Source organism: Dermochelys coriacea, chromosome 5 (assembly GCF_009764565.3).
Source record: "Dermochelys coriacea isolate rDerCor1 chromosome 5, rDerCor1.pri.v4, whole genome shotgun sequence".
NCBI classification, from domain to species: domain Eukaryota; kingdom Metazoa; phylum Chordata; order Testudines; family Dermochelyidae; genus Dermochelys; species Dermochelys coriacea.
In genome coordinates, this window is record NC_050072.1 from 117,159,070 (window position 1) to 117,178,167 (window position 19,098).

Sequence of the window (19,098 nt, forward strand, 5' to 3'; positions counted from 1 at the left end):
CCTTCCAAACCCCAACACAAGGGCTCCTTGTTATTGTACATATGTGTATGAGCTCAAATCAGTGGTCCTCTCCTTGGTCACTTATTTTGATCTAGTATCAGGGCTCCTCTGAAGGTCATCTTGCATGGTAGTTTCACTTCCATCCCTGCAGAGGCAACCTAGGCTTAAGTAGCATGCAAGAGCTTGCTTGTACTTCCTAGCCTGAGCTAAATTTTGCCCATGGTGAATATATACTGTGCTGTCACTTAAGTGTGTAGTAGGCCTGTGGCTTTCCTCCCTGTTTTCCACTGCCTTGGATTTGCTCCTCAGAAAGAAAGCGGAACATATTTTGCCACTAGATACTCTAACATTCAGGATAGCTGTGGTGAAGTTTCCTTTCTAAACTCTATTTTTCAGTTACCCTTAACATTGTCAGATGTATTCTTTTGTGACATTAGAAATCAGAGAATTACTTTTAATTGTTCTCTGAATATATACATCAGATCACTTACAAACTCTTCTCCTCAGACAGTTGAGAGGTTTGCAATTTCTCCTTATGACTCAGTCTTCTTTAATGTGTGTGTGAGTGACTTCATCTCCCACTTTGAAGGAACTGGTCTAAATTCCATAGCAGGGGTTGTGCTACACACACACAAACCAATAGGTTTAATCCCCTGCAGTTGAAGATTGCCTGCATTGATCTCACAGAGGAACATGCACCCAAGAGTGTAGATATGATGTAGTGTGTGTGTGTATATACATATATACACATCCTCAGAAAACAATAATTACAATGAAGTAATTTCCTCTTCTCTTACTTTCATAGGTTAGTGGCACAGAGATTTTGACAACCCCTTCAAATATTAGATCTTTTGATGTGCGCATGTGGCTTGATATCATAGTGAAAATGTCTTGACCATGCAAGGCCTTTCTGCTACTTCCCCCATATTGGTTCCTTAATAGAGATTATCTTCTAGCAAAGAAGGAGCAGAAATGTACTTGGTAAATTTGGAGCTCCATTAAGGTAGACCCTCATAGCAAAACATAGCCTAATAAAGCACTCAGATAGCACTGAGATGGTCAGAAACTGCTTAAGGGCAAGATCCTAGACAGCTAGATTATATGGGTGGTCCTATGTACTTCACTGTACAGTTGCCAAATAAACTTGTTTTATAAAATATATGAACTTTGCTAAATAAAAATATAAGCACTGCAACAATTTCTTACCTACTGGCAATGCATCTAACCAGTAAGTATTTGTTTGTTTGTTCTCAGGAAATAGCACATTCCCAGGTAAAACAAGAGGCAGTGCAGCTGTATGAAAAACTTCATGGGCTTGAGGAACATCGGGATCAAATGATTGCTGAGGACAAGAGTATGGGATCTCCACAGGAAGAAAGAGAGAGATTACTGAAACAGGCAGGAAAGCAAAATTACTATTATATCTTTTGTTTACAAGGCTCTTTTAATTCAGTGTTTTTTAAAGAATGACAATGTTAAAATACTGGGCTGGATTCTCTGCCTTGGTTCTGGCCCTTTTTGCTCTTTGAGCAACACAAAGGGGCTGATTAAGATTATCTGGTGGAATGGAGCTCTGAGCTAATGTAAAACTGGCAGAGGCAGTTCCTGTTCTAGTCACCTTCATACTGGTTTAGAGGGCATGTCAGGATGGAAAGGGAGCACTCGGGGGTGGGGAAATTGGATTCATTTTATTTAACATCTTTCTAACTCACGACTAAAAAGTTTGGAAAAGATGAGCTGTCTTATTAATTACGGACCTGGTCCTGCAACCTTTTCTGATGTGAATAATTCCTACTAACATAAGTAGTCTGATTCACTTAAATGAAGCTGTTTGCATGCAAAAGAAGTATTCATGTGAGTAAGTGTTGCAGGATTGGACTATAAAATAGAGCATTAAAGTTTAAAATACATATTGGGGAAAGCAGAGAAGCACTGGGAGGTAGCTGAAATGATGACACCACTAAATGATAGTATTGCATCTTTTATTCAGCAAAGCAACCATTGTAGAAAAATGATTTCCAAGCAGATCTTTGGCAGGCTGAGCCTTCATTCCTAACATAACTGAGTTAATTGTCTCTCTCTTTTTTATCTTTGAATTTATTCCCTGTATTGAAACATTTGTTGTTAATTTTATATAGGTTAAAGAAGATAACCAGGAAATAGCAAGTATGGAAAGACAGTGAGTACTTATGTTATATTGCTCTTATAAGCCCCGCTCCTGCCAGTGAGTCCGCACATTGTAAGAGAAGTGTCTGAACATAGGATTAGGAGCCAAGTGTTACTTTTCATTCTCTCACAAACTTCTCCTCTGTGGAACTGAGCAAGTCATTTATCCTGTTTGTTATCCTGCTGTGAGAATTAGTTAATATTTATAAAGTAATAATGTGTTGCTTGTAGCTGTTGTTGTTAATAATCTACAGTAAAAATTAACTAAATTAAGTTACTAAAGCATTCTTTATATGTATTATGCTTATACTCCCTAAAGCTACTGTATTTGAGGATCTCTTGCTGTTTACTTTAGAAACTCAGCTGTTTTTAAAAAAAAAAAGTCTCTGAGTTTAAATTTAGTGAGCAGTCTCAACCTGGAGACCTTTTAAAATTTGTTCTAAATTATTTTTAAACAGTTTTTCCAAAGTTTAAAACATTTGACTGGCTTTCTGCTGTGTTAATATGTGCTGTATAAATCAAATGTCCATGAGGCACAAATAAATAATTTTATGCTTGCTTCCATAATTTAAAACTGATATCATAACTTGTTTTAATACAAATATTTATTGACACAATTAAGCCCTGTTACTACATCACAAGTTAAATATTGTCTAATCTATATTTATGCAGTAGGTAAACTGTTTAAAGTAGGACTGTTTAATAGTATGATTAATAGTACTGCTAAGAAATAATAGAATACCATTTATTTAAATATTTTTGGATGTTTTCTACATTTTCAAATATATTGATTTCATTTAGAACACAGAATACAAAGTGTACGGTGCTCACTTTATTTTTGATTACAAGTATTTGCACTATAAAAAAACAAAAGAAATAGTATTTTTCAGTTCACCTAATACAAGTACTGTAGTGCAATCTCTTTATCATGAAAGTTGAACTTACAAATGTAGAATTATGTACAAAAAAACCTGCATTCAAAAATAAAACAATGTAAAATTTTAGAGCCTGCAAGACCATTCAGTCCTACTTCTTGTTCAGCAAATCGCTCAGACAAACAAGTTTGTTTACATTTGCAGGAGTTAATGCTGCCCACTTCTTGTTTACAGTGTCACCTGGAAGTGAGAACAGGCATTCTCATGACACTGCTGTAGCCAGTGTCCCAAGATATTTACATGCTGGATGCGCTAAAGATTTATATGTCCCTTCATGCTTCAAGCACTATTCGAGGGGACATGCGTCCTTGCTGATGATGGGTTCTGCTTGATAACCCAAAGCAGTGTGGACTGATACATGTTCACTTTCATTATCTGAGTTAGATGCTATAAGCAGAAGGCTGATTTTCTTTTTTGGTGGTTTGGGTTCTGTAGTTTCCACATTGGAGTGATGCTCTTCTAAGACTTCTGAAAGTATGCTCCACACCTCGTCCCTCTCTGATTTTGGAAAGCACTTCAGATTCTTAAACCTTGGGTCGAATGCTGTAGCTATCTTTAGAAATCTCACATTTGGTACCTTTTTTGCGTTTTGTGAAATCTGCAGTGAAAGTATTCTTAAAATGAACAATACAGAATCATAGAACTGGAAGGGACCTCGAGAAGTCATCTAGTCCAGTTCCCTACACTCAAGGCGGGACTAAGTATTATTTAGACCATCCCTGACAGGTATTTGTCTAACCTGCTCTTAAAAATCCCCAATGATGGAGATTCCACAGCCTCCCTAGGCAATTTATTCCAGTGCTTAACATGTGCTGGGTTATCATCCAAGGCTGTTATAACATGAAATATATGGCAGAATGCAGGTAAAACAGGGCACATACAATTCTCCCCCAAGCAATTCAGTCACAAATTTAATTAACGCATTATTTTTTTAAGAAGTGTCATCAGCCTGGAAGCGTGTCCTCTGGAATGGTGGCCGAAGCATGAAGGGGCAAGTGAATGTTTCGCATACCTGGCATTTAAATACCTTGCAATACCAGCTACAAAAGTGCCATGTGAACGTCTGTTCTCACTTTCATATTTCACTTTGATGTTTTAAATAAGAAGCAGGCAGCATTATCTCCTGTAAATGTAAACACACTTGTTTGTCTTAGCGGTTGGCTGAACAAGAAGTAGGACTGAGTGGATTTGTAGGCTCCATGTCTGCTGGCACCAACAGCATCAACTCTTGTATTGGTGGTGATGCTGGCACCAACAGGGTCAGGAGGTCCGTGGCAGCCACAAACATGCGTAGGAGCTCCTGATTGCAGTCCTCTGGGCTCCTGCAGGAGGTCTAACAGATTGTGCGGGAACTGCCCTTTGAAGGATCCTTGCTCTTTTAGGAGCAGACACACTAAGCCGTGGGTTAAAAGACTTCAGGGCAACATTAAAGTCCCTGGGGTTGTAGACCCTATCCCCTTTCAGGAAGCACTTCATGCCTCAGCGGCCCCTCCAATATTCTGCTTCAGCTGTCCAACAGGACCTCAGAGAAAGAAGACTAAAGGTTATAGGCGTAGACCACCTTCTCTTTCTACCTGTGCTTTAGTGCCTGCCTCACCTAGACATCCAGGGGGTTCTAAGCAGGCATTTTGATGGGAAGCTTGAGGACATTGTACCAGTTCCCAGGATACCAGACTCAATTAGTCATTTGTTTGCAAACTGCCTTACCCATTTTATCAGCGCTTGGTCTCAGCACTATGACTTGTGGGTGCTGAGCACTGTAGAAGTGGGATATTCCTTCCAATGTATTTCCTTCCCACCTTCCCTCCTCATCCCTCTTCAGGGACCCTTCTCACAAAGAACGTCTGGTCCAGGAGGTTGAATCTCTTCTTCAGGTGGGAGCCGTAGAGGAAGTTCCACAGAATTTAAGAAGGAAAGGTTTCTACTCCTGTTATTTTCTAATCCCAAAGTCAAGGGAGATCTCAGGCCTATTTTAGACCTGCATCAGCTCAACATCTATCTCAAAAAGATTACATTTTGCATGATCACACTGGCATCTGTTATTCCCGCTCTGGATCCCAGAGACTGATATGCCACCCTGCTTTCATGTGTCGATATACCAAGTGCACAGAAAGTTCCTCAGATTGGTAGTGGAGTACTCACATTACCAGTCCATGGTGCTTCCATTCGGTCTATTTGCAGCTCCTTGGGTGTTCACAAAATGTCTGGCTGTGGTAGCAGCATCCCCTTCCCACATCCATCCTATGTTTCCTGTGGTGGGGAGCAGGGAGGCTCTGTCCTCCTCCTGCTGTGCCAGAAACAGGACTGGCAGTGGCGAGGCTGGGGGCCGGCCAGGGAGCTGCCGGCATTCAGCTCCTTTCCCCACTGCTGCCCCTCCCAGCGGGGAAAGGAGCAGAACCCCCAGCCCTGCCCCCCCAGCCCTCTCCTCTTCCGGGGCTGCTGCTGTGGTACACAGATGGAGATAAAACTCTGTGGAAGGGCAGGGGGCGGGGCTGGGAGTTCTGCTCCTTTCCCGCTGCGGGAGACAGCGGGGAAAAGGAGCAGAACTCCCAGCCCCACCCCTGCCCTTCCAGGCATGGAGCTGTCTCCATCCTTCCTCGTACTACAGCAGCAGCCCCGCCGAAGACAGGGCTGGGGGGCAGGGCTGGGGGCAGTACAGCTGCTGGTGGAGCTGCCAGCATTCTGCTCCTTTCCCCGCTACCTCTACCAGTGTGGAAAGGAGCAGAACCCCCAGCCCCTCCTGCTGTTGTCTCTTTCCGGTACACTGTACCGGCTATAAATAGCTTGCCAGTACAGCGTACCAGCCCACTTGCACTGCTGGTTATATCCAGCGTTCATCTTATTCAGTCAGCCTTCAAGGCCTTAGGACTGCTGATCAATGCAAATGAATCTATCCTTTGCCAATTGCAGAGGATAGGGTTTATAGGGGATGTGTTGGACTCTAGCTAGGCCAGAGCTCTCCTCCCAGAGTCGAGAGTCCAATCTATTCGATCTCTCATGACAATACTCAAGATTCATCCAATCACAACAGTCCAAAACTGTATGAGACTCCTAGGGTACATGGCCTGATGCACATATGTAGTACAGCATGCCAGGCTGCACTTCAGATTCCTTCAAACGTGGCTGGCCTCAGTGTACTCGCCAAACCATCTGCAACTGGACACTTGCTCATGGTACCTTCACAGGTTCTAATTTTGCTGAATTGGTGGTTGAATCCTATCAAAATTTGTGTGGTGCTTCCTGTGCCCTCAACCATCAATGACTTTGGTTTCAGGCTCTAGGATGGGGAGCTCACCTGGAGCTCTGAACTCAGGGTCTTTGGTCCTCGACAGAACTTGCCCTTCATTTAAATGTCAGAGAGGTCAGGGCCATTTGTCTTGCCTTCCTACCTCATATCGGGGAAGAAACCTGCTTGTCCTTCCAGAAAACATTGCAGCAATGTTTTACCTGAACAGATAGGGAACAGATCTCCTGAGCAGGTCTTTCTCCAGTCACCATGAACAGTCTCTTCACTCAACGTAGCCAGAAGCATTTTCCAGTACTAGGTCTATTTGGGCAGTCCCCTATTTGCAAACAATACAACAGAAAATGTCACCAATTCTGCACCCTACAAAGTCACAGTCCAGGTTCCATCACAGACCACCTTTCTGCTACCCTGGATGGGAAAGCTTTCTTATGCTTTTCCCCCAATCCCACTTCTACACAGAGTGCTACTAAAGAGCAAGCAGAACCACACCTGGGTTATATTAATAGCCCCAGCATGGCCCCACCAACACTTGTTCTCCACTCTACTGGACCTTTCAGTGGCAACTCCAATCTTGCTCCCATTGCACCCAGATTTGGTCTCTCTGCACCACAGTTGACTGCTTCTCCCAAACCTGTGAACCCTTTTTTTTTTAACAGCCTGAAAGCTACATGGTTAAATCCCAAAGAGCAGGTTTGCTCGCAGCAAGTTCACCAGCACTTACTAGGTAGCAGAAGGCCTTTCACCAGGGCCACCTGTCTGTCAAAATGGAAGCGTTTCTCTATCTGGGCTTGTCAAACCAGAGTCTCTCCAATTCATTCATCCATCCAACAAATACTTGACTATCTCCTGCACCTGAAACAGCAAGGCTTAGCGATTTCCTCTCTCAAAGCTCACCTGGCAGCAATATCAGCTTTCCACCCTCACATGGATAACTGTTCTTTGTTTTCTAATGACATGACAATTAGATTCCTTAAAGGCCTGTACCCTCAACTAAGGGAGCCAATTTCTCCTTGGGATGTGAACTTAGTTTTGGCTAAATTTATGAGACCACCATTTGAGCCTCTTTCTAGAGGTTATACATGCTGCTTATACTACACCTTTCCTGGAAGGTGATCTTCCCAATTGCTATCACTTCTGCCAGAGGGGTCTCCAAACTGTGCACCCTTATATCCAAACCACAATACACAATCTTCTTTAAAGATAAGGTGCACTTGCGCCCTCATCTGAGGTTTTTGTCTAAAGTAGTTTCAAATTTTTATACCAGTCAATTTACTTGCCTGCATTTTACCCCAAACCACATGCAAATACGGACGAGCAATGACTACTCATATTAGACAAGCACTGGCATTCTACATAGACAGGACCAAACCATTCTGGCAATCCACCTAACTGTTCATGGCCATAGCAGACAGAATAAAAGGTCTTTCGATCTCCACTCAGAGAATTTCATCCTGGATAACTTCTTGTATCTGCACATGTTATGATCTGGCAGGCATGTCTCCTCCAGACAAATTGACTGCCCACTCTACAAGATTGCAAATATCCCTCAGCAGCATTCCTGCTGCAGATGGCTATCCTGGACATTTGCATAGCACTAATCTGGTCATCGGGATACACTTACTTCTCCCTTTACACCATCACTCAATATTCAAAAGATGATGCCAAATTTGGTCGCTTTGTATTGTCTGCGCATACATAAACTCTGATCCAACTGCCTATTTAATGGCTTGGGAATCATCAAGAGCAGAATGCACATGTGCAATCACTTGAAGAAAAAATGGTTACTAAACTTTCATAACTATTGTTCTTCGAGATGTGTTGCACATATATCCTTTCAACGAGCCACCCTCCTACCGCTCTGCATCAGAGTTTCTGGAAGGAAGAAACTGAGGGGGCTCAAGGTCAGTGGGTCCATCAGCAGAGGGCGCTCAAGCCATTCCGGCAGATACCACTGAGGGGAAAAGTTTCTGGTGACTCTGCGTGGGGTACGCACCTATCAAGAGTGGAAAGGACACGTGCAAAACATCTCAAAGAACAATTATGAGAGGTTAGTAACCCTTTTTCTTTAAATCTCTTAGAAACTATGGTGCACAATTTTATTTAAATATTCACAGTCACGGTCATTTTATGGATTTATTTTTAAACTGAGTAACCAACATTTGATTGGCTAATAAGTTGCTTAAACAGAATTCTTGGTAGCTAAGAAAAATTATAATTGGCAAAGAATTATAGTTGGAGATTTACAGAAGAATTTCTGAATGTAATTTAATTACTTAATCTATTTGATTATAGTCTACAGTGTTTTATATTTCTTAATTAATATTATTGTACAGAGAATTTTATTTAAATAAAAATCACTATTTCCTGCTGCGTTATGCCATTTGTTGTCTCTCTGTAAAGCTGTATGACAACCAACAGAGGGACCCATATATTAACACAAAGCTGAATAAGAACTGAATAATTGTAGTGATTATGTTTGTTTCTGCCTTGTTTTGCACTAAAAACCTTTTGTCTGTGAAACAATGTGTTTAGTACATTGAGAGACCATAGTGAGGGGTGCCATACAAAAGTTTGTTATAAAGACAGTAACCTTACTATTCTATTAATATTTGTATTAGTAATACATTCTGTTTACTATTTTTATTCTGATCCTTCTCTTCATAGTGCCTCTTAAAAGCTAACCATTTAATAGCACATTTTTAGCTCCAGATTTTATTATTTATTATTAGGCTGACAGAAATAAAAGAAAAAATCAACCATTTTAATGATGTCATTCGACGACTTGAGATGGATCTGGAGGAGCACCAAGGTAATAGCACCAAATTCAAAATAGAATTTAAAGAGCCAAATTTAGAAAAGTTGTCTTTAAGTTTGCATGTGGTTTGTATGGTTTTGCAGTTTGCAATTTGGGGTGTCCTAAAACTCTGATTTGCATCTGCAAATATCTTTTGTGTAGCCTGATCTGGAAGGGCACAAACTCCAGTTTGTAGGTGTCCAAAACTGTGAGTTCTTTAAATTGGCTTGAGGTCAGAAGTGTGGTTCTGGTCAGTAAAATGACTGTAGAAAAATAGCACTTAGTGCACCTATCTTTTTCTTCTGTGTTGTCCCAATCATATCTGCATGGCTTCTTGAGGAAAAACCAAGCCTTTATTACTGGCACCACTATAAAACTAGTAGTATATCACCAGAAAAACAAAATACTGTAATTTTTGTGTTGTCTTTGGTCTCTGAAATATTGTCAGTTAATTTGGATTTTGGAATGTTCGTTGCTTGTAATGAACAATGTATAATGTGAAACATGAAAATGGAGCTGAAGTCTTCCTTTGAAGCATCAGATGTTTGAGCCCCGGCCAACTAGCAGAATAACAACTTGATTGACCAATGCTTTGACCAAGTATGTCAGATCATATATTTTCTGTCCCTGACAGTCTACACAATAGCTCATTCCCTGTTCCATAGCAACTGGAGGCAGAGCAGATCTTTGACTTTGAGCAAACAGTGGTCCATCTCTGAATCGGCTTCGATAGGGTGTTCCATCTCTGAGTGATTGCTTATTGACTGGAGCTTAGTGGTAGAGGGCTTAAGGAGTTATAACGCTCACCCCAGCTTTAAAAGTGACTTTCTAGCCTGACTTAAAAAGAGTCCTACTCCAGCTTTGGAAGACTTAGTGTAGGACTGAAATTGACTTGAGACCCTGGCTTAGGCAGAGGCCTGTTCCAATTATGAGAGATTCAGTTTAGCCTGGGAGTCTAATCAAGGCTTGCTGTTGCTTAGTCCAGCTGGGGAAGTTTAGTTTAGGCCCTTACCAGCCCTGACAAAATTCTGTTCACCCTGGAAACTCAGCCCAGGCAAAGGCTTGTTCTAATTCTGGTGGCTCTTACTTTGACTGGGAGCTGCATTGTTACGATGATGCTGCTGCGGGAATCTCTGTAACAGAAGTTATTTTGCTTCGTATGAGACATTTAAATTAAAATGTGTGTGTAAATAATTATAATATTTTTAACTCTTGTGATACAGGAGGGCCAGGGAGCAGTGGGAGAGTGCTAGAGGGGAAATTTATAAGCTAAAGGCTAATTAAAGCATGGTTCCCTGTAGACTAGGGAAGGTGGCTGCAGGTTACTTGGAGCACCTGCAATCAACTAAGGCCCTGTTAGGAACGTAATAAAACCCCTTGATTCAGGCAGACAGAGGAGGAAGGAGAGAGGACTGGAGCTTGAAGGTGTGCTGTGAGACTTGGAAAATAAGAGAACCGAAGTAAGGGGGACCCTGCCCAGTAGGGGAGGGAGACTCCCTTCCCCAGCATCTAAGGACTGCAGGTACCCCACCCAAGGGGGAAGAGGCTAAGAACCCGCAGGGGTTGAGAGGGGCAGGGGCTCAGATTGAGGAGCAAACCCAGACCCCTCCCCCACTTCCCCCATTTACCACCTTCCTGGGCCATTAGCGGGGCCATCGATGCCCCAAGAACAGGGGCAAGGGGTGGCATCTTAGCTTCCTGCCAAGAAAAGTGTAGGACCCACCAGACTAACATCGACCATCTTCTCACACTCTCCTGAGTATTTTTTCATCTTGAGAGGAGGCTCAGCACACAATGTGACCTCTAGTTTCTTTGAAATGACAATTATACTGATATTGAGCTTAGCTTAAACAATTGCATAATACTTGCTGTTTCTCTTCTCCATCTGTTATATGACATTTCATTTCTTATTACTGAAATGTAGCATTTTCATTGTTTCCCAGACTAACAGCTTGTTATTGAAAACATTTTTTTATTATTTCCCTTTTTCCAATAGCAGTAAGAGCTTTACTATTTTGCTTTTATTTTTCTTTTCATTTGGTTTCCAACACCGTTATCTTTGTATCATTGGATGAGTGTAGAAGGTAAGAAGTGAATTGCTTCTTAGTTTAGTTTTATAATTTTGCAACTTTTTTGCTGGTCCTCCATTGCACTTGTTCTGCTGCCGCCATTTGTTTTCTAAAGGCCTTTGTTTAAAAGAAGTGTATGAAGTACATTTAATAGAAGTGCTGGTACCCTAATACCTGGAATGATCAGTAGAAGATAAGTATTACATGCTGAATGAGACTACCTTGTATAATTATCTGATAGCCAGTAATGTTTCCTACAATCTAGATTGAATCAGGAATGTATTGGGCACTGACCTTGTTCGTGCACTATGGGGACAGAGCCTACCTGTCTAAATTGCCATAGCACCATGGAGATACAACAGTTTACACCAGCTGAGAATCTGCCCCATGAAATTTATTTTCTGTATTTTTTTCCCTCATCAGCTTTTTATCTGTTTAAAACATCACTGCATGACTGCTATATTTTTGACCGTGAAAGTAGTGATTACATAACTTGTCCTCGTAATCTGTGCTTAACCTCGTCCTTGTCCGTAAATTATACTCATTTGAACCTTTTGTCACCCACATTTTTACAAGGTAGACTAAAGGCTTATAGTACTTGAAGTTAAGCACATGCATATGTGCTTTGCTAAATAAGCATGAACTTACACATATGCTTAAATTCTTTGGTGAATCAGGGCCAAATTTTTAATGTTAACATGAACATCAGCTGGATAGCACAAAAAGTAATTTCCAAAACAGTAGCTGAAATAGTCATTCTCTCTCTTTGTGCTCTGGACTGCATCTGGCTTCTCCTGCCCATTTCTTGTGCGAATGTTGAGAGCCAAGGTGCTTCTTGTAAAAGCCTCTTATTAGAGGTTTTTAGTAGGACCTACAATGAATTTGAAAAGTAAAGCAGTGCTATCCAGAGGTGGGTGAAGTTTATGGGAAAATTGCTCAGTAGTGAATTAGAGCACCTTGCAAACTGATTCAAACACAATAGGAAGAATGTAGAGCAAATAATATTATTAAAGGTTAGGATGTAATTTTTTTCAATGTACTTCTGTTATTGGACTGGAACTACGTTAACTTATATTTGGCCCCAAATTTAAATTTTATATAAATAAGCTTTTTATAAAGTCTCAGTTCAATAGTAATGTTTCAAAAAAATAAAATGAAAATGTCAAATGAAAACCATTGATTTTATACAACTAAAAATTCCTTTACAGCATTTGAAATCCAAATATTTCACCGCTAAAAACATGAAAGTAAAAGTGACTGTTGTAAACAAAACTAAAACTGACTTCACTGATTTTTATTGTCCAAGCAGAGAAGCAAGTAATTAGGATTTTAAAATTTTAACTTTTAATAATCTAAAATAATATAGTTTAAAAAAAAAGTCCACTTACAATATGTGACTTGTAAGTTGGCAATGACATTTAAGTGACCAAACACAAATGCCTAATAAATCAGATGTATGGAATGTATTAAATGTACAGAATATTTAAAGTATGTTATTGGTAAAATAATTCAAACTTTTGAGCTAAACTTATTTATACACTATGGACATTTTAAAACTAGTGCTATAATTCTTTAAACTCTTTTAGATTGCTTACAGTGAGCCTTAACGAGCTAACCATGTAGAGTGATGCACAGTCTTCTAGCAAGTGGAATGAACTTCATGCTGCTAATTTACCCTGTATCATGAAAGGGAGAGTCAGCAAGAAACAAGGGCACAGCTGCAAGGAAACTCAAGCAAAATCACTGAACCTCAGAGGCCACTGATTATGCTTATTGTTTATATGCACTAGATAAAAAGGAAAGCAGAGAGGATGTAGATGTAAAAGACCTCGGGGAAAATGTGCTTGCTCAGTTAAATCTATATCCAGCTTTTCCTTTTCTTCTGTGCTTTTTAAATGCTCGGACATATGCTGAAATTAGTGATAAGACTGAATTTCAAACCAGGCACTTATTAAGTTAAGCCTGCCACAACATGATGAACTTGTGCCATCTTCTTGAAATTTTGCAGCATATATAGCAAGTGTCTTCCCCTGTTCTGAGACTCCTTAATTGAAGACTTCTTGTAACCCAGTATTTAGGTACAAAGGTGGCTTGAGTTAAGGGCATCATGGTATATATACTGATACTGTTGCTGTTAAAAACATTCTAACGGTCTTATCTTAGCATTATTTTAAACAAATTTTCATTACATTTTGTTCCCATGCTGAAGTGAATTTTGGTACCTAAACCCTGTTCACTTTGGACTAAATTACAGCTTGCCACAAGCCCTGAATGAGGGGAAGCACATAGCTGGACTACTTTAAGAGCAGACTGGTAACTAGTTTCAGAATAGCAGCCATGTTAGTCTGTATCTGCAAAAAGAACATTGTTCACATGGTGGCTGAACTTTTTAACTTTGTCCTCACCCATAACTATTTCACATTTGGGGACAATGTATACCTTCAAGTCAGCGGCACTGCTATGGGTACCCACATGGCCCCACAGTATGCCAGCATTTTTATGGCTGACTTAGAACAACACTTCCTCAGCTCTCGTCCCCTAATGCCCCTACTCTACTTGCGCTACATTGATGACATCTTCATCATCTGGACCCATGGAAAAGAAGCCCTTGAGGAATTCCACCATGATTTCAACAATTTTCATCCCACCATCAACCTCAGCCTGGACCAGTCCACACAAGAGATCCACTTCCTGGACACTACAGTGCTAATAAGTGATGGTCACATAAATACCACCCTATACTGGAAACCTACTGACCACTACGCTTACCTACATGCCTCCAGCATTCATCCAGACCACATCATATGATCCATTGTCTATAGCCAAACTCTACGATACAACCACATTTGCTCCAACCCCTCAGACAGAGGCAAACACTGACAAGATCTCTATGAAGCGTTCTTACAACGACAATACCCACCTGCTGAAGTGAAAAAACAGATTGACAGAGCCAGAAGAGTACCCAGAAGTTACCTACTACAGGACAGGCCCAATAAAGAAAGTAACAGAACGCCACTATCAGTCACCTTCAGCCCCCAACTAAAACCTCTCCAACGCATCATCAAGGATCTACAACCTATCCTGAAGGATGACCCATCACTCTCACAGATCTTGGGAGACAGCCAGTCCTTGCTTACAGACAGGCCCCCAACCTGAAGCAAATACTCACCAACAACCACGCACCACACAACAAAAACACTAACCCAGAAACCTATCCTTGCAACAAAGCCCGTTGCAACTGTGCCCACATATCTATTCAGGGGACACCACCATAGGGCCTAATCACATCAGCCACACTATCGGAGGCTCATTCACCTGCACATCTACCAATGTGATATATGCCATCATGTGCCAGCAAAGCCCCTTTGCCATGTACATTGGCCAAACCGGACAGTCTGTTCGTAAAAGAATAAATGGACACAAATCAGTTGTCAAGAATTATAACATTCAAAAACCAGTCAGAGAACACTTCAACCTCTCTGGTCACTCGATTACAGACCTAAAAGTTACAATATTACAACAAAAAAACTTCAAAAACAGACTCCAGTGAGAGACTGCTGAATTGGAATGAATTTGCAAACTAGACACCATTAAATTAGGCTTGAATAAAGACTGGGAGTGGATGTGTCATTACACAAAGTAAAACTATTTCCCCATGTTTATTTCCTCTTCCCCCCCCCCCCCCCCCCCGCTGTTCCTCACGCATTCTTGTCAACTGCTGGAAATGGCCCATCTTGATTATCACTACAAAAGGTGTTTTTGTTTGTTGGTTTTTGTTTTCTCTCCTGCTGGTAATAGCTCACCTTAACTGATCACTCTTGTTATAGTGTGTATGATAACACCCATAGTTTCATGTTCTCTATGTATATAAAATCATCCTACTGTATTTTCCACTGCATGCATCTGATGAAGTGAGCTGTAGCACACGAAAGCTTATGCTCAAATAAATTTGTTAGTCTCTAAGGTGCCACAAGTACTTCTGTTCTTTTTGACTGGTAACTAGATTGTGATTCAGAGTCACAATGTGATCTCCAATTTCCCCTTCCTCCAGCAGGGAGAGTAATCTGCACCAGCCCTAAACTCTGCTGCGGCTGCTGTTATTTATTTGAATTATTGCCAGCACAGCTATTGTGGCTGGCACATTGAGTGTGGAGCCAAAGCTCCCCATTACTTGCTTGTTTACTCAGCCTACTTGAGCAAGAGAAGTCAGCTCCATAAAAGCTACTTTTCCCCCCTGTGTGGCTACTTGCGATATGGGTAGTGAATGCAAGCAATGCTTTCTTTCTCCCTTGCACAGGTTAACGGTGAAAGTTACAATCTGATCCAAATGGTTTGTTAGAGGTACACACAATGAATTTGACCCTCTGAATAAACATTTATATAGTCTAGAGCATGTTTAAATGTTTTTAAAAAATAAAGTTTGTTTAATGTACACAAATTTGTCAGGAAGGGAACATTTCCTCACTTATGCATTCAAATTCTCAGCTTAATCTCGTCTTAACATAGCTTTCCCCACCACCACCAGTAAATTGTTATGCTGTAGAAAGCTAAATGGTTATATTATGCTTTCTACTGGATAGTCATATTCTTGCATGTGACTAATGCAGCTGAAACCCAAATTAGGGATGAAGCAGAACCATGAGTTAGTTATTTAAGACCATCCTAATGGGTGACAATATAGATGGTGCAGGTTTTTTTTTATCTTATTTTATTGAAGATTGCTACCTTACTAATATCCAGAAAGCACATCACAAAGTAATCTTGCTTGCTGAAAGCCAGAGAAACTGACATCACTTCCCAAATCTTAAAAAGAATTGCAGAATGACGTAGTTTACCAGTCAACGACGTGGCCTAATTGCACAAATGTGATTTTCCAACACTAGAAAGTGAAACAGACTAATATTCTAAAATGTATTGGCCCTTAATTTTAAAAAAGATCTGCCAACTAATACAATTTTAAAAAAATATTTGGGGCACTGTCAAATTCTGAGGCATTTGACCTCTGTCCCACTATGTATAGTTTAAAAAAAAAAACCTGAAGATTTATACTGACGACATATTGTTATGCTGATTCCCTTTTTTGAAAATGTGTATAATTTGCTGTTGATTGACAATGATTATAGTGAGACATGTAAATAACATACAGTCCAATCCTTTTGTGCTTAAGTATGCAGAATTCACGTTTTAGATAATCAAAGTTTTGTCTACCTAAGGGCTACAGGATTGAGTTAATAAAAAAAGACATATAAAAAACATAATGTAGAGTTCGGAGCAGTTGATGTTTTGAAGGTAAATCAATATTACGTCTCTTGTAGGGGAGAAAAATCTGAAATACAAGGAGCTGAAGAAGAGAGAGGAAAGCATGGACAGTAAGTTGTTTGTTACAGATTAGACTCCTGAACTGCCAAAGCACAAGGCTTTTTGGATTGTCAAAGCACAATTTATTTGAACCCCAAAACTGCTGACCTGCTGACCACTTGTCTTAAGACCCTGTTACCTGATTCAGAGATGCCTCAGCACGAGGTAACTGATACTGCAAATTTACAGATGATTGGAGCACCTTTCCTGGCTCATCATCTGGTGTTAGATTTCAGGAACACGTTTTTACAAGATAAAAGCTAAAATAAAATGAATTTTTTAAAATGTGCTAAAATGAAAGTTAAATAAAAATGCCATGGAGTGCCCACCGGTGTTCTGAATACGAGCCAAACTTTGAGGTTACTCTGAGAATCGGAAACTACACCGTTAGGACATTTTGACTTATTTATCTAAGATAAGTACTACTAAAGCTTTCTGACTTACCAATGAGGTCTCGTGACATAGAAGCCTCAGCAGAGGTGAAGTCAGGGTGCAAAACATTTAGGGCAAAAATTTATTTTAAAAGGCTCTATAAACATTCTAACAATAGGATAATTATAAATATATATGGCTCTTTACAAAGCCCAAACCAGGAACTTCCAAGAGCTTACCAACAGATTTAGACACATACCATGTAGAAAACCAGTTTGCATGAAAGAAGGCAGTGTTGGTGAGATGGGTATATATAAACTTTGCCAAAAGAAAAATTTGTTTAAGGAGCATTTAGAATGAGAAGAGGGAGGCTACACAATACACAAGAAGAGTAGTATATATCATGTTAGATTTTTTTTTTTTTTTAACTTTTAGGAGAAAGCACTGACTGTTAGGTTGAAAAAGTGGTCGGCTTGTGAATCTCGGTTAGGTTTGGGGTAATAATTCTCTACTAAATCCACAACTTGAGTCAAAATACTTATGTCAGACATACATGGACATCCATTGATACCTCAGATTTTGTTCCTTTATAGAATTAGTATGGAAAAGGTTTACTTTATACATCTTTGTGTTGTAATGATCTCTAGGAACACATTTAAGATGTTTCTTTCTAAAGGTAAGTTTATTTCATAATTCCCATTTTTCCATTCCCTCTGTTGCTGAGAGTTTCAACTCTCTTTCTAAAATTGTGGAGAGAAAATATTTGTGGGGATTTTGTGGGGCAGAAGGCATTCCTGTTTGATATCCTTAATGACATTTACCCATCTTCTTTGGCTCAAAATCTAGCAAGTAATACTTTAGTCTTCTTTTCTCTAATATGTAACATGCCTGGACACATGTGCTTATAAGCTTTCCTGAGCCTGAGCAAAGTCCAGGCACTGTCTCTGGGTTTCTAGGCACACTTACAGGTTTCAGATTCCCTTTCTAACACCCTTTCTTCTGACAGTTGAGGTCCCATAATCCAGCTGCCTAGGCCATGAAACTAATGTGAGCTCCCCAATATTCCTCTGTTGCTTAAGCACACACTTTCCCAGAGCTTCAAACTTGCAGATACTCTGGGCTATGTTTTACCTCTTCAGGGTTCAGTGATAGTTCAAGCAAACGGACACAGGCTTTGCAAATGAATCCAACATAATTACTCTTTGATTTTTGTGCTATCTAAAATAATCAAAAACCTATATACCATTCCCTGCCTCAGTTTCCTCACCTCTCTTGAGCATTCTTTGGAATTTTTTCAGAGTCCCCTAGGTGTCAAGGGTTCTCCTCTTGCAGCTTATGGCTTCTCCTTCAAAACATGAAGTCTGTCTAGCTGACCCCTGCAGTCACTATCCTTTAGCTCCAAATCCTGGTTGGATCTCAGGGGAAAAGGTCCCCTCTACTACAAAAGCATGCCTCTTTGTTCCTTTCTTCTGCCTCAAGCTTCCTTGGTCTGTCTGACTGACTGACTCAGTCTCTGTATTAAATTAAATTTGATGGGAAAGGCATAAGAGAGGCACAGAAGGGTCTTGATGGGGGCACAAAATGGTCTGAGCAGTGGGCAAGGAAGAATTTTGCTCCTGTGTTCTGAAATAGCTGTAGGGGAGTTAAATGGCAATTGAGGAGACTTAAAGAAAAGGCTTTTAGTACTCAGTCTCTCCTTAAGGCTTTTCTAGTGAGCTTTCAGTGCATTGTCTAAGAGTGCTAGACTTGTATGTAATATGTTGAAGATAAAGCTAATGAGTTTGCTTTTCAGAAATAGATTTAGATGGATTGGTAAATATTATAATGGAGAGTCTCTAAAGTTATTTGTGTTGTCTTAGTTTCCACCCTTCTGTTGTCATCCTTGTGTTGTTCCTCTTTAATTTTATAGACTGTTACCCAGACGCAGACATCTTGAGTGAACAATTCTATAAGTACCAAAAATGCCAAAAAATACGTTGATATGGCATCATTCTAAAAAAAAAATGGAACTGGGAAAAAAATCTCTTCCACTTAACTCAGCAAATAAATGTCTTAAATAAGCAAGCTGTACTTGATTTTATTTTAAAAATGTGATTATTTCTCACTTGTTCCCATATTTAAAATTTTAACAAAATGGTAAATAGTAAAATACAGCTT

At 40.1% G+C, this 19,098-nt stretch overlaps 1 protein-coding gene across 9 annotated transcripts in view; it reads left to right on the forward strand.

Moving 5' to 3' along the window:
* The window catches only part of LOC119855619 (intraflagellar transport protein 74 homolog), a 165,735-nt gene that overhangs the window by 37,411 nt on the left and 109,226 nt on the right, over positions 1 to 19,098 (forward strand). For 5 of the 9 annotated variants that reach the window (XM_043515104.1, XM_043515105.1, XM_043515108.1 and 2 more), the window contains exons 11-15: positions 1,255 to 1,398; positions 2,139 to 2,179; positions 9,078 to 9,157; positions 11,224 to 11,226; positions 16,527 to 16,580. In XM_043515104.1, the coding sequence (XP_043371039.1) occupies positions 1,255 to 1,398; positions 2,139 to 2,179; positions 9,078 to 9,157; positions 11,224 to 11,226; positions 16,527 to 16,580 (322 nt within the window). The remainder of the gene's footprint in view (positions 1 to 1,254; positions 1,399 to 2,138; positions 2,180 to 9,077; positions 9,158 to 11,223; positions 11,227 to 16,526; positions 16,581 to 19,098) is intronic. The other 4 variants (XM_043515106.1, XM_038402007.2, XM_043515109.1 and 1 more) reach the window with 2 other exon arrangements.